Source organism: Pantherophis guttatus, chromosome 2 (assembly GCF_059756535.1).
Source record: "Pantherophis guttatus breed Tessera chromosome 2, ASM5975653v1, whole genome shotgun sequence".
Classification (NCBI taxonomy): Eukaryota; Metazoa; Chordata; class Lepidosauria; order Squamata; family Colubridae; genus Pantherophis; species Pantherophis guttatus.
This window is the reverse complement of record NC_142064.1, coordinates 268,887,433-268,905,231: the sequence shown is the minus strand read 5'-3', so window position 1 is coordinate 268,905,231 and position 17,799 is coordinate 268,887,433. Positions and strand designations below refer to the sequence as shown.

The window sequence follows — 17,799 nt, the reverse complement described above, 5'->3', positions numbered from 1 at the left end:
ATCTTTGTCAATGGACCATCATCAGCCTTCTGCCACCGATAGCCTCCTACCGACCAGTTCGCTCCCACAGAGAGGGACTCCTCAGGGTGCCGTCGGCCAAACTATATCGGCTGGCAACACCCAGGGGGAGACCCTTCTCTGTGGGAACTCCTGCCCTTTGGAACGAACTGCCCCCGGAAATACGCACAATCTCTGACCTCCGACTTTTTCTCTGTGCCCTCAAGACCCTGCTCTTCCGACAGGCAGGGCTATCTTTGTAAAGGAGTTTTAAATTCGGAGTTTTAAATTTTTGGGTTTTTAACAAATTGGCCGTAAATGTAATAATTTAAATAATTTTTAAATTTAATTGGGATTTGTATTGTGTATTTGTATTGTATTGTGTTTTTTACTTGGCTGTGCACCGCCCCGAGTCCTTCGGGAGAGGGGCAGTATAAAAATAAAATTATCTATCTATCTATCTATCTATCTATCTATCTATCTATCTATCTGCAACACAATGGGACCCATCTAGCAACAGAAATTCACCACATGGCATCTGGGAAGATTACGTCAGCCAGCAAGGCCAGCTAAGACCCTCACCCCCTGGGAGTCTGACAACCAATCAGGATACTCTTTCTGGGCCCCAGGAAGTTCAAAGCCAGCGAGAGCATAAAACCCAGGGACTCGCAGCATCTCCCCACTTTTCTGTTCAGGAACTCAAACGATGTGATCCTGTCCACCATTAAACCATCTTTCCAAGCAGTCTCCATGTTTCCCGTGTCTTTTTCCCCACTTGGAGCTGAACCCAGAAGGATATTTCTTCTTACACATATATCTATATCTAATATATATCTCTATATATGGAGATATATCTCTATCTCTATATCTCTCTCTATACAGTATATTTACTGACAAAGAAATAAAGGGAGACTAGTATAGATCTATTTTAACTTTTGTGTATGAATGTTTTATATTTGGCTGTTCACCACCCTGAGTCCGAAAGGAGAAGGGCGGTACAGAAATCTGAAAGGAAAGAAAGAAAGAAAGAAAGAAAGAAAGAAAGAAAGAAAGAGAGAGAGAGAGAGAGAGAGAGAAAGAAAGAAAGAAAGAAAGAAAGAAAGAAAGAAAGAAAGAAAGAAAGAAAGAAAGAAAGAAAGAAAAGAAAGAAAGAAAGAAAGAAAGAAAGAAAGAAAGAAAGAAAAAGAAATTTATTTCAAGCTATTTAACACTCATCAGCTAGCCTCTGGGATATTTGTCAGTAAATATAAATTTAACACAAAATAGTTTGTCCAGAAAGCCACTGCCTGAAACTCCTGGATTGGGCTGAAAGGCGAAAAGGAAGCCGTATGCTCCTTCCCATATTTGGGTTAGACCAGGTTGCTTCGAACCTTGGCCACTTTAAGACTTGTGGACTTCAACTCCCAGAATTCCTCTGCCTGCAAAAGCTGGCTGAGGAATTCTGGGAGTTGAAGTCCACAAGTCTTAAAAGTGGCCAAGATTGGAGAGACCCCCGTTATATAATATAATCATCAACCCCTTAAGGGTTAAACTCACCGAGCGTGGATTCCTAGAGAGCCACCGGCATTTGAAGCGGAACCGGCGGAATCGAAAGAAGGTGGCGGCTTTTCCGAGGGAGGAGGGGGGGAAGGGGGCGTGGCCAAGCTGCCTGGCAGAGAGGAAGGTGAGCCGAGCTTCTTCGCCTTTGCGCAAAACAAAGGGAAAGGTGGAGCCCGCGGGAGGGAAAGAGAGAGAGAAGATGGAGGGGAGAAGCGGCTGGGAAGAGCAAGCGTGGGTCACAGAGAGTGAGAGAGAGCCCAAGGTCGAGACGCATTTGGCCATGGGGGTGATGGGAGTTGTAGTCCCTCTAGGTTTGGAGTCTCCCAGATCCTTTTAGGGCAGTGTTTCTCAACCTTGGAAGCTTGAAGATGGGTGGACTTCAACTCCCAGAATCCCCCAGCCAGCAGCGCTGGCTGGGGGATTCTGGGAGTTGAAGTCCACCCATCTTCAAGCTACCAAGGTTGAGAAACACTGTTTTAGGGCTTAGCCACTTTGCTGGACGAATTGCAGCTGGGAAGCGCAGAGGTGCGCAGGACGCTCTGCGGAATCAGGGATGCTCAAAACACCTTTTGCTGGAGGTGACCCGGGCAAAGAGGATCGTGGGGACGGTTCCTCTGGTTCAGAAGCATCCTTGAGATGTTGATGTGAACCCGCGATCTTCCTCCTCCAAACTATGAAAACAGGTTTTTTTTCCCCCCAAAAGGGTAAGGAACTTGAGAGTGGCTGGGTTCACAATAGAATAAAAATAAGAATGAGTAGAGTAGAATTAGAATAGGGTTAGAATAGGATTAGAGCAGAATTAGAGTAGGAGTAGAATTAGAGTAGGACTAGAGTAGAGTAGAGTAGAGTAGAATTAGAGTAGCAGTAGAATTAGAGTTAGAGTAGAGTAAAGTAGAGTAGAATAGAATTAGAGTAGGAATAGAATTAGATTAGGACTAGAGTAGAGTAGAATAGAATTAGAGTAGGAGTAGAATTAGAGTAAGAGTAGAGTAGAATAGAATTAGAGTAGCAGTAGAATTAGAGTAGGACTAGAGTAGAGTAGAATATAATTAGAATTAGAGTAGGAGTAGAATTAGAGTAAGAGTAGAGTAGAATAGAATTACAGTAGCAGTAGAATTAGAGTAAGACTAGAGTAGAATAGAATAGAATTAGAATTAGAGTAGGAGTAGGAGTAGAATTAGAGTAGGACTAGAGTAGAGTAAAGTAGAGTAGAGTAGAATAGAATTAGAGTAGGAGTAGAATTAGAGTAGAGTAGAATAGAATTAGAGTAGCAGTAGAATTAGAGTGGGACCAAAGTAGCAGTAGAATTAGAGTAGGACTAGAGTAGAGTAGAATAGAATTAGAATTAGAGTAGGAGTAGAATTAGAGTCGGACTAGAGTAGAGTAGAGTAGAGTAGAATTAGAGTAGGAGTAGAATTAGATTAGGACTAGAGTAGAGTAGAATAGAATTAGAATTAGAGTAGGAGTAGAATTAGAGTAAGAGTAGAGTAGAGTAGAATAGAATAGAGAATAGAATAGAGTTGAGTTGAGTTGAGTTGAGTTGGAAGGGGCCTTGGAGGCCCTCTGGTCCAACCCCCTGCTCAGGCAGGAAACTCTATACCATTTCAGACAAATGGTTGTCCAATCTCATCTTAAAAACTTCCAGTGTTGGAGCATCCACAACTTCTGGAAGCAAGCCGCTCCACTGATTAATTGTTCTAACTGTCAGGAAATTTCTCCTTGGTTCTAGGTTGCGTCTCTCCTTGACTCGTTTCCATCTGTTGCTTCTTCTCCTGCCCTCAGGTGCTTTGGAGAATAGCTTGACTACCTCTTCTTTGTGCCAATCCCTGAGAGATTGGAATGCTGCTATCATGCCATCCCTAATTATTCTTCTCATTAACAAGACATACCCAATTCCGGCAACTTGTCATGCCTCACCATAATATCCTTGGTATGTTTTGCTGTAATTTACTCTGTGTTTGTGATTTGGTCTACATCAGCTTTGTGAGGTAGTCCAGATAAGAAGCACGCCCAGATGAATTAATTCTATTTTACAGGTAGTCCTCGACTTACAACAGTCCGTTTAGTGACCAAATTTACAACGGCACTGAAAAAAAGTGACTGATGACTGCTTTTCGCATTATGACTGTTGCAGCATCCCTATGGTCACGTGATCAAAATTCGGACGCTTGGCAACTGACTCATATTTATGACGGCTGCAGTGTCCCGGGGTCATGGGACTCCCTTTTGCGACCTTCTGACAAGCAAATTCAAAGGGGAAGCCAGATCCACTAAACAACTGTGTTACTAACCACACAACTGCCATGATTCGCTTAATGACTGTGGCAAGAAAGGTCGTAAAATGGGACAAAACTCACTTAACAACTGTCTCACTTAGAAATGGTGGCCTCAGTTGTGGTTGTAAGTTGAAGACTAACTGTTTTGTGAAGTAACTTTGCAAGACCATAAGTATTTCTCCCCTCCTCATTTTTTCCTCTCTGGAAAACTGAAATCCTTCCCATGTGTTCTTCCAATTTGTGGCCTGAGCTGCCTCTTATACGACCATTGCCCAGGCAGTGGGTATTTCTCCTGTTCTCCCAAGGCCATTCCCACATATCATTACAGTCCATGACTTGACATATGTGAACTCAGTCTCAATACTGATTCATTCCACCCATCATCCTATTATATTTATTCCCCCTTTTATAATATTTGTTTTATGTATATGTTTTCAGTAGGAAACATATCTAATCCTTCTGCTTCCTTGTTTTCACACAACAGCCTGCGAAGTGAGTTAGGCTGAGAGAGAATGACTGGCCCAAAGTCACCCAATGGCTTTCATGCTTGAGGTGGGCCTAGAATTCACTGCCTCCTGGTCTTCTGGCCTCAACCACTGCACCAAACTGGTTCTATGTCTCCATTAAACTATCCTGTCTCTTAGAATAGAATAGAATTCTTTATTGGCCAAGTGTGATTGGACACACAAGGAATTTGTCTTTGGTGCAGATGTTCTCAGTGTACATAAAAAGACAAGATATCTTCATCAAGGATCATAAGGTACAACACTTAATGATAGTCATAGGGTACAAATAAGCAATCAAGAAACAATATCAATATAAATCGTAAGGATACAAGCAACAAGGTTACAGTCATGCAGTCATAAGTGGGAGGAGATGGGTGGTGGGAACTAAGAAAAGACTAATACTAATAGTAATGCAGCCTCAGTGAATAGTTTGACAGTATTGAGGGAATTATTTGTTTAGCAGAGTGATGGCGTTCGGGGAAAAAACTGTTCTTGTGTCTAGTTGTTCTGGTGTGCAGTGCCCTATAGTGTCGTTTTGAGGGTAGGAGTTGAAACAGTTTATGTCCAGGTTGTGAGGGGTCTGTAAATCTTTTCACAGCCCTCTTTTTGACTCGTGCAGTATACAGGTCCTCAGTGGAAGGCAGGTTGGTAGCAATTGTTTTTTCTGCAGTTCTAATTATCCTCTGAAGTTTGTGTCTGTCTTGTTGGGTTGCCGAACCAAACCAGACAGTTATGGAGGTGCAGATGACAGACTCAGTAATTCATCTGTAGAACTGTATCAGCAGCTCCTTGGGCAGTTTGAGTTTCCTGAATTGGCGCACAAAGAACATTTTTTGTTAAGCTTTTTTGATGATGTTTTTGATGTTAGGTGTCCATTTTAGGTCTTGAGATATGATAGAACCTAGAAATTTGAAGGTCTCTACTAGACAATGTGTTGTCTAGTATTGTAAGAGGTGGTAGTTTGGGAGGGTTAGATTGTGAATCTAGGCCTTGTCTTCATAAATTCAATAACCTGGAAGAGAAGAGTTTTGAAGGAGATGAGCGATTCAAAAATGTGAAAAATAAATAAAATACAGGATGTCGGTATTGATTATCCCATGATTGCTTGTTTCAGAAACACTGAACCCAAGAGAGAGAAAAATGAAACTCAGCTGAAATGTAGCCTTTCTTAACCTGCTATCTCCAGATATTTGAGGAACCCCAACTTCCAGAATTCCCAGACAATATGGTGGATGAAATAAAGTTGTGCTTCCATCAGTCTCGGCTAACTGCCCCTCTTGCAATTTTGTTGGATTATAACTCCCATTATTCCAACAGTATCGTTATTCCTGATGTTGCCTTTTGGTGAGGTTGACCGGCATTGTTGTCGGCAAAGTTGGGGGCAAAGTTTTGGGCGATGCTTCTCTAATTTTGCCTCACATTGATTAGAAATGTTGCCTCTCGTTGATTAGGAAGCCATGTGTGGAATACTGTCTTCCCAAAGAAGATGAGAACAGGCTGGATGAAAAACTGGTGACCCCTTTTCAAAAAAATTTTCCATGAAGATGTTCCGATGTCCAGGATGAGTCAAAAGGAAGATCTGCAGAAGTTGCAGGCCAGCGCCCTTCTTTTTGACCCAGTTAGAGTTAAAAAGGAAGAGGAAGCCATCCCTTTCGACCAGGCAAAAGATAGTGAAGGTGAGAAAAATTCCATAGATGATCTTAAGTTAGACAAGCAAGTAATTTTCTCTCATTGTCTGTCTCTGTGTTTATTCATTTAATTTATATGGCCATCCATCTCAAATACATGACTCTGGGTGGCCTTATATTTTTGGAAATGATTCCCTGACTGGTAATAAAAATAACCACATCATCATCATGAAACGAAGTGTTTAGATGAATAGACCAAGGGAATGCAGAGAAGAGCAACTACGATGATTAAAGGCCTGGAAACTAAAAGCGTGCAAACAGTTGCAGGAACTGGGTAGGGCTAGGCTAGAGAAAAGAAGGACTAGGGTTGACATGATAGCAGTGTTCCAGTGTTTGAGGGGCTGCCACAAAGAAGAGGGGGTCAACCTATTTTCCAAAGCACCCGAAGGCAGGGCAAGAAGTAATGGATGGAAACTAATCGAGCGAAGCAACCTAGAACTAAGGAAAAACTTCCTAACAGTGAGGACAATTAACCAGTGGAACAGCTTGCCTTCAGAAGTTGTGGGTGCTTCATCACTGGAGGATTTTAATAAGAGACTGGACAGCCACCTGTCTGAAATGGTATAGGGTCTCCTGTGTCAGGTTTCGAGGTTGTCTCAAATAAATTGCATTTCAAACAAAGTCTATGATGAAAAACTCCCATTTATTAAGCACGACATTCTAACTCCGACTCCATCGTAGCCAACACTGACTTCCTGACCCAAAACCCTCCCTTTCCTTTCCCCACTCCTCTGCACTCATTGGCCATCTTCCAAGTCACTCTACCCCTAATCTACTGCTCCAGCTCAAAGGAATTTTCCCCCTCCCATCCCACCTCCTAGGGGATATTATCTCCAGGGAAAATAAGTAGGTGAAAAGTCAAACATCCCTTTCCAGACGCCTCCGCTTCTCCTTCTTATGTCAGCACTACAGTAAATGCAACTTGAAGTGCTGACATCCTGCTTGAGCAGGGGGTTGGACTAGAAGACCTCCAAGGTCCCTTAAGCTCTATTCTGATTGATTGATTAATGGATTGATTGATTGACTGTGTTAAGGATATTTTTGAGTTACACCCGAAGTTGTGGCTTATAAAGCAGAGTACCGTTAGAGTTTTACGCACGGAAACGGTTTGAGAGTAATTGTGAATAACATACAGACAAACTGGGTTTTATTGTATTTTACTTTAAGGGAAAAGCAAAATCATAGTCCTTTAACAATCCAAGTCTTAGCCATATAAAGTGCAATATAAGCTCAATCCAGGGATATAAAATCTTCTTACCAGTTTGTAGAAAAATACAAAGAACAATCAAGAACAATATAAAGACAGTTCAATAAATATCAGAAAGCAGTAAATAAATAATCATGATCAAACAATTGACCATAGAGAGATCAAAAAGAGTTACAGCATAGCAGCAGGTAAAATGGTGTAGTGTCCACACTAACCATAATTTAGCTCTCCTTAAATACATTGGCTACAGAGCTCAGCCAATCAGGATGCAGAATGACTCAGCACAGTTCTTAAAGCTACATAATACATTCACATAAGATAAACATGTAATGTTGGCTTATATATTTCCTGGCCAACCAATTAGGCAATAACCATTTCCTAAGAGACTGATTGATTGAATGAATGAATAAATATGGCAGATAGGGTATACTTAGATTTCTGTACCGTATTTGATGAAGTTGGCCGTAACCATTTCCTTGATAAAATGGAACTGTTTGAGATAATGAATCGAACTGCCAGAGGCATTTGCAGCTGGTTGAGCAACCACATCCATTATCTGGTTCTTCGTAATGCTAAGACATCTATGTCAACATAGATATGGAGTACAGGTAGTCCTCGACCTACGACCGCAATTGCTAAGCAAGGTAATTGTTATGAGTTTTGCCGTGTTTTACGACCTTTTTTGACACAATTGTTAAGTGAACCACTGCAGCTGTTAAGTGAATCCCACGGTCGTTAACTGAATCCAACTTCCCCATTGACTTTGCTTGTCGGAGGCCAGCTGGGAAGGTTACAAACCGCGATCACATGGCCCCAGGACAGGGCAACCATCATAAATACGTGCCAGTTGCCAAGGGCTCGAATTTTGATCATGTGACCATGGGGAAGCTGCAGTGGTCGTAAGAGTGAAAAAAAGGTCATAAGCCATTCCAGTCCCAATTGCTGTTGTAAGTTGAGGACTACCTGTATTTTTTTTTAAAAAAAATTCTGCTTATTCTTTCAGGCAGAAGTTACGTGTCTGAGGTAAAAGATGAGGACCATCAGTGGAAACCTGAGGAAGAGAAAGGAGCAGCCGAAGAGAATCTGCGCAGCAATGTTGTGCACAGAGAACCTATGAAAGATGCCCAAGAACTGTGGAGGCATCATGAGAAAACTCTGGAAAGAAATATTAACTGCATTTCTTCCTGGGGCAATGAAATTCCTGGGCAGGAGGGACTCCGCGAACGTGAGCAGGAGAAGAGGTCACTCTACAGCGCAGTTCAAGACGAGCAGGCCGTCTACCAGTGCTTGTACTGTAAGAAGTCCTTCAACGCTCACTTTAAATTGATTAGACACCACAGGATCCACACCGGGGAGAAACCGTACAAGTGTTTGGATTGCGGCAAGAGCTTTGACCAAAAAGGCAACCTGATCGCCCACGCGAGAATCCACACCGGGGAAAAACCGTTCGTGTGCCCCGATTGTGGGAAAAACTTCAGCCACAAAGGAAGCCTTATTTTGCACGTGAGAACCCACACGGGAGAGAAACCGTACAAATGCCCGGACTGTGGGAAAAGATTCAGCCGATCTGGGTCCCTGAGAGAACACGAGAAAACCCACACGGGGGAAAGACCGTATGCTTGCTTGGATTGCGGGAGGAGTTTCCGAAAGAATTCTGAGCTGGCCACGCATTACCGCTTTCACACGGGTGAGAAGCCGTATAAATGTTCAGGCTGTGAGAAATCTTTCAGCACGAGCTCTAACCTCATTGCCCATCAAAGGACTCACACGGGAGAGAAACCGTACAAATGTTGTGACTGTGGAAAAAGGTTCAGCCAGGCCGGAAATCTGAAAGAACACGAGAGGACTCACACCGGAGAGAAGCCGTATAAGTGTCCAGACTGTGGCAAAAGCTTCCGGCAAATCTCTTATTTTATGAAGCATCACCAGACTCACCTTCCAGAAGGGAAAATGCCAATGGAGGAGAAACCCTATAAATGCTCAGACTGCGGGAAAGGTTTCGGAGAGAAAGCGAGCCTTGGGAGACACGAAAGAATCCACACCGGAGAGAAACCGTTTAAATGCTCCGATTGCGGGAAAAGCTTCTGCCTCAAATCGAACCTGGTTGTCCACGTGAGAATCCACACGGGAGAGAAACCGTACAAATGTTCCGAGTGTGGCAAGAGCTTCAACCAGACGTCAAGTCTTCATAATCACGAGCGAACCCACAAGGGCGAGGAACCCTATAAATGTTTGGAATGTGGGAAAAGCTTCAACAGGCCGTCGCAGCTGAAGACTCACGGGAGAATCCACACCGGAGAGAAACCCTTTAAGTGCTCAGAATGTGGGAAAGGTTTTGTTTACAGTCATCACCTTGTTAGACACCAGAGGAATCACACGGAAGAGAAACCTTACATATGCTCCCAATGCGGAAAGGGGTTTAGCCACAAATCCACCCTTATTAGACATCAGGGAATCCATAAAGAAGGAAAAAAATAGATACGTTTTTGGGTTTTGCCTCCGGTGCATGTGTGAAAACTCATGCAGAAGTCAGAAGTTCAACCATAAAGAGATCCAGGATAGCAATAGCACTTAGACTTATATACCCCTTCACAGTGTTTTACAGCCCTCTCTAAGCGGTTTACAGAGTCAGCCTAAGGCTCCCAACAATCTGGGTCCTCATTTTACCCACCTCGGAAGAATGAAAGGCTGAGTCAACCTTGAGCTGGTCAGGATCGAACTGCTGGCAGCTGGCAGTCAGCAGAAGTAGCCTGCAGTACTGCATTCTAATCACTGTGCCACCACAGCTCTTGGAATGCGAAAGACAAATTTTCTGCATTGGCCAGAGAACTGAACTAGACAGATGTTTTATGAGATCCGGGAGGACTCTTCATAATGTTCTTCATCACAGTGGTCAGTGATTGGTCTTTGGAGAGCTTGAAATAACCACCTCAAGTCTCCTATGTCCAACATTTATGCTTAGACTCTCCAAGGTGCTTCTCAAAAGGCAACTGGACTTTCTTGCTTTTTTTTCCCCTTGAAAACATTTCGCTTCACATCCAAGAAGCTTCTTCAGTTCTGACTGAATGGTGGAGAACGGGAGGATTTATATTTTTTGCAGTCATCTGGTCGCTAGGATTTTGAAGGTTGGTCATTATTAGCACCTTTGAGACAACTGTGACCTGGATGATTGAGAATCTCCATAGACATTCAGGCTCAGAGTATCTCCACATGCAATTCAGGTAGCACCAGCCATGTGGAAGAAGGAAGAAGCTAAGCTTGGGAGAAGATGACTGAAGAAGTAGAGGAATCTCCTTGGAGGGGAGATATCCAGGGGTTGGAAAATCTCACCCCCAAAATAGCTGAATGAAAACTAAGCATATTTGGTGATTATTGGAGATACTGGTGGGAGGGTATAGAAAACCGAGTATAGAGAGAGAATAAAATGAAGGACATCACTAATCAGCATAACTGTTTTCAGGTCCCTCATGTTTTGGTTTTTATTTCCAGTCTTGTTTCTTGAATTTCTTTTCACCGATACGCTTATGTATTCTCTGTTTTTTAGCTCTGTTCAGAAAATGTGTGAAGGAAACGAAACCACTGTTCTAACATTGTACTTGATGGTGGATGATGGCTTCCCCCAATCTTGGAGCTCCTTCTGATGGCTCAACCATGACCGAGAATTATTTTGTTGTTGTTAGTTGCGAAGTCCGACCCATTGCGACCCCATGGACAACGTTCCTCCAGACCTTCCTGTCCTCTACCATCCTCTGGAGTCTATTTAAGCTCACTCTGACTGCTTCAGTGACTCCATCCAGCCATCTCGTTCTCTGTCGTCCCGTTCTTCTTTTGCCCTCAATCTTTCCCAGTATTAGGCTCTTCTCCAGTGAGTCCTCCCTTCCAGTGGTGGGTTTCAAATTTTTTTACTACCGGTTCTGTGGGTGTGGCTTAGTGGGCATGGCATGGGTGGATGGGTGTGGCTTGGTGGGTGTGGCAGGGGAAGGATATTGTAAAATCTCCATTCCCTCCCCACTCCAGGGGAAGGTTACTGCAAAATCCCCATTTCTTCCCGATCAGCTGGGACTTGGGAGGCAGAGAATAGATGGGGGCGGGGCCAGTGGTGGGTTGCCCCAGGTTCGCACCGGTTCTATAGAACCGGTAGTAAAACCGGAGGGAGGCTCCACCTACTGACCCTGACATCATTAAAATGCTTCTGCACATGCGCGCGCGGCCCTGTTGCGAACTGGTAGTAAAGGTAAGTAGAACCCACCCCTGGGCGGGGCCAGTCAGAGGTGGTATTTATCGGTTCTCAAAACTACTTAAAATTTCCGCTACCGGTTCTCCAGAACTGGTCAGAACCTGCTGAAACACACCTCTGCTTCCTTCTCATTAGGTGGCCAATGTATTTGAGTTTCATCTTCAGGATCTGGCCTTCTAAAGAGCAGTCAGGGTTGATCTCCTCTAGGACTGACCGGTTTGATCGCCTTGCAGTCCAAGGGACTTTCAGGAAAATCCTCACCTTTAGAAGGTGCCAAGATTGAGGAAGGCTGATCTGTAGTTCATTCAGAAGGTCCAGTAGAGCGATCGGAACAAAACAGCTCTTTAAAGAGAAGAAGTTGCAATAACGGAAGTGTTCTAGGGTACAGGTAGTCCTCGACTTACGATCACAAATGAGCCCAAAATTTTGGTTGCTAAGCAAGACAGTTGTTCAGTGAGTTTTGCCCCATTTTATGACCTTTTTTGTGGAGTGAATTGTTGCGGTTGTTAAGTTAGTCATTAAGTGAATCTGGCTTCCCCGTTGACTTTGCTTGTGACAAGGTTGTTAAAAGTTGATTGTGTGACCCCAGGACACTGCAACCGTCATAAATATGAATCAGGAGCCAAGCATCTGAATTTTGATGACTATGGGGATGCTGCAAAGGTCATATGTGTGAAAAATGGTCATAAGTCACTTTTTCAGTGCCATTGTAATTTCTAATGGTCACTAAACGAATGGTTGTAAGTTGAGGATTACCTGCAGCGTGGTGCATTCTGACATAGGGCAGCTTTTCAGGAGACTGGATAATGTCTTAATTGTTTTGGTGTCGTTTTTCCACAATTTGCCTATTTGTGTAGTATGCCTAAGCTTTTGGAGGTCTATATCAGGGGTGAAATCCAGCAGGTTCTGACAGATTCTGGCGAACTGACAGCGGAAATTTTGAGCAGTTCGGAGAACCGGCAAATATCACCTCTGGCTGGCCCCAGAGTGGGGTGGGAATGGGGATTTTGCAGTATCCTTCCCCTGCCACGCCCACCAAGCCACGTCTACCAAGCCATACCACGCCCACCAAGCCACGCCCACAGAACCAGTAGTAAAAAAAAATTTGGATTTCACCACTGCTCTATATCTACGTGCTTCTATGTGGTCATCTTTTGTGCATGCTTAACGTGTGGACGGGCGTGCATATGCTTCTCTGCATGTGCATAGTTGTGTGTTGTGTGTGTCAGCATTTTCCTGAGCGCATATTAAACTAAAATAAAGATTATGGTGATAGCCTCTGGGTAATCCAGAAGGCGGTCAAAATGGATAGCCAAACTTGTACTTCGTATATAAGAATACAGGTAATCCTTGACTTATGACCACAGTTGAGCCGAAAATTTCGGTTGCTAAGCAAGACAATAAGTGAGTTTTGTGATCTTTGCGATTTTACAAAGTTTCCTGCCACCGTTGTTAAATGAATCACTGCAGTTGTTACGTTAGTAACACGGTTCTTAAGTGAATCTGGCCTCCCCATTAACTTGGCTTGTCAGAAGGTTGCAAAAAGTGATCATGTGACACCCCCCCCGCCCCCGGACACGGCAAAGGTCATAAATTCGAACCAGTTGCCGAGTGCCTGAATTTTGATCCCGTAACCACTTGGATGTTGCAATGGTTGTAAGTGGGAAAAACGGTCGTAAGTCACTTTTTTTCAGTGCCGCTGTAACTATGACCGGTCACTCAATGAAAGGTTGCAAGTCAAGGACTTACCTGTACTTTAAACCATGTGGAGAATCCAGAGTTAGATTGAACAAGATCATTTTCAACAATATTATGCTGGCGATACAAAGAATTGGTCCTGGAGCTGATTGATTGATTACCGTATTTTTCGGACTATAAGACACACTTAAGATTTCGAAGAGGAAAACAAGAAAAATTTTTTGCCCTCCCCGGCCCCCAGGAGCACTCTGCAGGCCTCCCAAACCCTCTGCGCATCCCGTTTTTGCGAAAAACGGGCCTGGTTTTTCAAATTAAGCCTGGTCAATTAGGCCTTGGGTGAAAATGGCTATATTTGATGTATAAGACGCACCAACATTTCAGGGGTGGGTTCTAAATTTTTTTACTACCGGTTCTGTGGGCGTGGCTTATTTTGTGGGTGTGGCTTGGAGGTCATGTGACTAGGTGGGTGTGGCTAGCTGATCAGTCATTTCTGAAAGGTCCTTGCACTTACGACCAGTCCTCACACTTATGACCCGACTCATTTGTTTGCTTTTAAACACTGATCAGCTGTAGGACGGCCCTTTGAAGTCCCACGGCAAGAGTTTAAACAGTTTTTTTCCCTTTAGTCATCAGCTGGGACTCAGGAGGCAGGGGGCAAATAAAAGGTAAGAATAACGGGGGGTGGGAGGGTGGGGGAGGGAGAAGCGGTTCGGTGACGTCATATTGTCACCGCTACCGGCTCGACCGAACCGGAAGGAACCCACCACTGCAACAATTCCACCTTCTTTTAGGGGGGAAAAAGTACGTCTTATACTCCGAAAAGTATAGTATGTATCAATAGGTCAGTGTGTCTCTTAATGACTACATAGTTTAAGATTTTCTCCAAGACACTCTGTTCCCAAACTTGGTCATCTAATGACGCACCCGTTACTGTGGTACTAAGCCCATCCCTTGCTACTAATCATGATCTTCTTCTTCCTTGCTACTGATCATGATCTACTTCTTTCTCCTTCCACCTTGTCAGCATTCTGGGCTTCTTAAGGGAACTGGGTCTATTCATAATGTATCTCGAGTAGAATAAATTGAGCCTGGTCAATTAAGCCTTGGGTGAAAAGTCTGGCCAATGTATTTTCGATCAGAAAACAGGCTTTGCGCCGTTCAGTTAAGACATTTCCCAATGTCCATCTCTGGTTGGATACCAATGTTTCCCCTCCAAAAAAAAAATACCTCTCAACCTGAGGAGGCAACAATCCAATCAGAATAAAATTAATTTTTGCCATGGACTACCGTGGTCAACTACCCAGGACGGATCCGTACATGGCTACATCCTTGTGAAGTTAAAGTTGGATATATCCCAAAGGTGCTTTTTTTCAAGAGGCAACTGGAGTTTCTTGTTTCTCTTTGGTGATATTTCGCTTCTCATCCAAGAAGCTTCTTCAGTTCAGTTCGTCACTGGAGGTTTTTAAGAAGAGATTGGACAATCATTTGTCTGGAATGATATAGGGCAGTGATGGCTAACCATTTTGCCATCGCATGCCAAAAGGAGGGGGAGCATGGGGATGTGCCCACACCCATAATTCTATGCGCCCCGCCCCTGCCCATGCACGCAGGGCTCCCCCTGCTTTTGGCACGTGATGGCACAGTGGACTCGGTAGGCCTGTTTTTCTCCCTTCCCAGGCTCCAGAGCTTTTCTAGGAGCCCGGGGAGGGTGAAAATGGCCTTCCCCACCCCCTTGGAGGCCAGAAACGGCCCGTTTGCCAACTTCTGGCAAATGGGCCATTTCCAGCCTCCGGAGGGCCGTTTGCACTCTCCCAGGCTCCTAGAAAGGCTCTGGAGCCTGGGGAGAGCAAAAAAACGGGCCTTCCCCACACCCCTCAGGCCCTCCAGAGGCAGGAAACAGCCTGTTTCTCTACTTCTGGTGGGCCCAGAAGGCCCGAAAATCAGCTGGCGAGCTGAGTTCGTGTGCCCACTGATATGGCTCCATATGCCACCTGTGGCACGCATGTCACAGGTTCGCCATCACGGATATAGGGTCTTCTGCTTGAGCAGGAGGATGGATTATGTTCTGTCCCCATCTCACACACGCACACAAACAGACAGCCGGGGGTTAAATAAACTGGCAGACAACCAATTCTTCCGATAAGAAGCTTGGCAGCAACCCAGTAGCTGCTTGCCAAGAACTTTACTCATAAACAAAATACACACAGTTCAAGAATTGTCCAGTTCATAAAATAAATCCAAGGCAGATAATGTTTCCAAAGATGCAATGTGACTCGATAGTAGTTAATTTTGTCCATCACAAAGTCTGAATGGCCACCTCATCCCCTTTTATACCCTGTGGGGTGTGGTCCAGCTTAATCTCTGGCACATCTCTTCTTCTGTTGCGCGCGCTTATCTCTGCGATGCTGTCGAGGATCCAGCCAAGACTCATTTCCCTCATCACTGTCCACCTGTGGCTGCGTGGACGTGCTTGGCCCCGGGCCTATCTCTTGCCCTTCGGCGGACACCGAAGGCATTGCCAGAAAGGAGGGTCCTGGAGAGGGAGGCCTTGCCAACTCCTCTCCTTCACTCTCGGAGTCCTCTCCTGCCGATGACACAGGCTCAGGTAACAGAGCCACAACAGATTATAAGACCTTCAAGGTCCCTTCCAGTACTATTCTGATTCTCTGATTTTCTAATATCTCAAACATTGGATTGGGTTTAGGCAGAAGCCCAGTAAATTTCAATGTTGGTGCCAAGACGAGGGCCTATTTTGGGGCACCAGAACTTCTGCGAGTAGATTTTTAAGTGGTTTTCTTTTTTGCAAGTCACCTATAATACATGAGGTGAGTGGCTGTGTGAACTTTAAATGAATAAACGAATCCTTCACTTTCTACAGTCGTTCTTTTTCCTCAGAATTTTCCTGGCCTTCCCTGCATTTTCTCATCCTGCCTTCGTTTGTTGGCATTCCTGGTCTTTTGTACAATGGGAAAGGTGGGGTGATAGGAGCAGACAGAAAGTTGTGAGTTTACTGGTAATGTTGTGTTGCCTCCTCCCAATCTTTGAAGTTAACGCAACAAAAGTTGGTGTTCCTTTTCTGTGCAAGCAGTTAATTGTGGAGGATACTAAAAAGGGATAAGCTGGGAAAATGGGATGGCGAAGCTGTTGCCTTCCAGAAACGTTGGACAACAATTCTCATTGCCCCATACCACACCCCCCACATACACACATTGTGATCAGAGGACAGGAATGAAGGAGCCCAGCCAGGGCCAGATTTAGATGAAAAGAGGCCGTAGGCTATTCCACTTATGAGGCCCTTTCACCTATAGTGAAAGTGTAATTTTAATTTTGCTAACAATTTGAATGTAGGCCCCTCTTGATCTTGAGGCCCCCTCTTGATCTTGAGGCCCTAGGCTGAAGCCTAGTTAGCCTATAGGAAAATCCGGCCCTGAGCCCAGCAAGACACCGGGGTTGCCTAAACTTGTTGAAATAGAGATATCCCTGTTCTTTTTTCTTTCCCACAGAATTTAGTAGGACAGCAGGCTAAGATTAAACCCAACCAATGGAGGATTTTTCTCACTTCGGCCACTTTGACAAGTGGGGACTTCAACTCCCAGAATTCTGCAGCCAGCAACTTCAGGAGGGGCTCGTTTTTCCACACACGTAAAAGCAGACTGGCTGGGGAAGTCTGGGAGTTGAAGTCCCCACATTTGACAGTTATCAAGGGTGAGAAACGTCAATTTAGATGGCTGCTAAATAATCCGAATTGCTTGCTTACAAGTCTTCAGGTACCCTGTAAGGTTGGAGGCAACCTATCCAGGTGATCTACTTTCTGGGACTCTTTTGAGTTTGGTCTACCGCTTCCTCCACTTTTGCCCATTCAGGAACCCCCAGAATTTTGAGTTTGACAGGTAAGGACCATCCATTGGAAGAAAACGGGTTTTACCAACCAGTCAAATCAAATCAGGTTGAACAATCTCCTCTAGTCTTAGAACATCTGGAGATGTTGCATTTTATTTATTTATTGATTGATTGATTGATTGATTGATTGATTGATTGATTGGTTCGATTTATATGCTACCCTTTTCCGGAGACTCAGGGCGGCTTACAGTACGTTAAGCAATAGCCTTCATACTTTTGTATATACCTGCTTAGTAGGGCTTTCGCCCCCCACCAAGCAGTGTTCTTTTTTATACAAAGTCAGCTTATTGCCTCCACAAACCGGGTCCTCATTTTACCTACCTCGAAAGGATGGAAGGCTGAGTCAACCTTGAGCCTGGTGAGATTTGAACTTGCAGTAATTGCAGGCAGCTGGTGTTACTTAACAGTGCTTTAGTCTGCTGCACTACCAAGGCTCTTTACCCTTAATATTCCCCCAGTGAGCCCGTTTCTATTGGGGAAACTCAAGTTAGAGATGGATTTGAAGCACAGCTGATGGACTCCAAACATTTATTTATTTAGTTTGTTTTGTTCTTTCCACCGTCGGAGAAGACAACAGCAAATGCCAGATGTTTGTTTTTCCAAACCCAAATGGAGAGAAGGTGAAGCCAATGCCGTGTCTCGAATACTCTGGGGCTCATAAAGCAATAGCTAAAAAGGCACCCAGAGGGCACCTGATTTTTCTTCTTGGGTCTTTGGGTGGCTGTTTTCTGCCTCTTGTTTTCTCATCAGG

General features: G+C 44.3%; 1 protein-coding gene across 2 annotated transcripts; it reads left to right on the top strand.

Annotated features, from left to right (window-relative positions):
- Positions 1–1,614: 1,614 nt before the first annotated feature.
- LOC117662591 (uncharacterized) lies at positions 1,615–10,658 on the top strand. 2 transcript variants are annotated; one of them, XM_060691274.2, is made up of 3 exons: positions 1,615–1,660; positions 5,770–5,994; positions 8,217–10,658. In XM_060691274.2, the coding sequence occupies exons 2-3, from the start codon at positions 5,871–5,873 to the stop codon at positions 9,689–9,691; spliced, it is 1,599 nt and encodes a 532-aa protein (XP_060547257.1). In that variant the 5' UTR covers positions 1,615–1,660; positions 5,770–5,870; the 3' UTR covers positions 9,692–10,658. The 2 variants fall into 2 exon arrangements, with proteins under 2 accessions (XP_060547257.1, XP_034267954.1); XM_034412063.3 differs by lacking the exon at positions 1,615–1,660 and adding an exon at positions 1,985–3,466.
- Positions 10,659–17,799: the final 7,141 nt, after the last annotated feature.

Excerpts from the sequence above, each read along its gene's own strand:
- LOC117662591 (XM_060691274.2), top strand. The coding sequence starts at position 5,871 with ATGTCCAGGATGAGTCAAAAGGAAGATCTGCAGAAGTTGCAGGCCAGC. Across the intron at positions 5,995-8,216 it reads CCAGGCAAAAGATAGTGAAG|GCAGAAGTTACGTGTCTGAG; the intron begins GTGAGAAAAATT and ends TTATTCTTTCAG.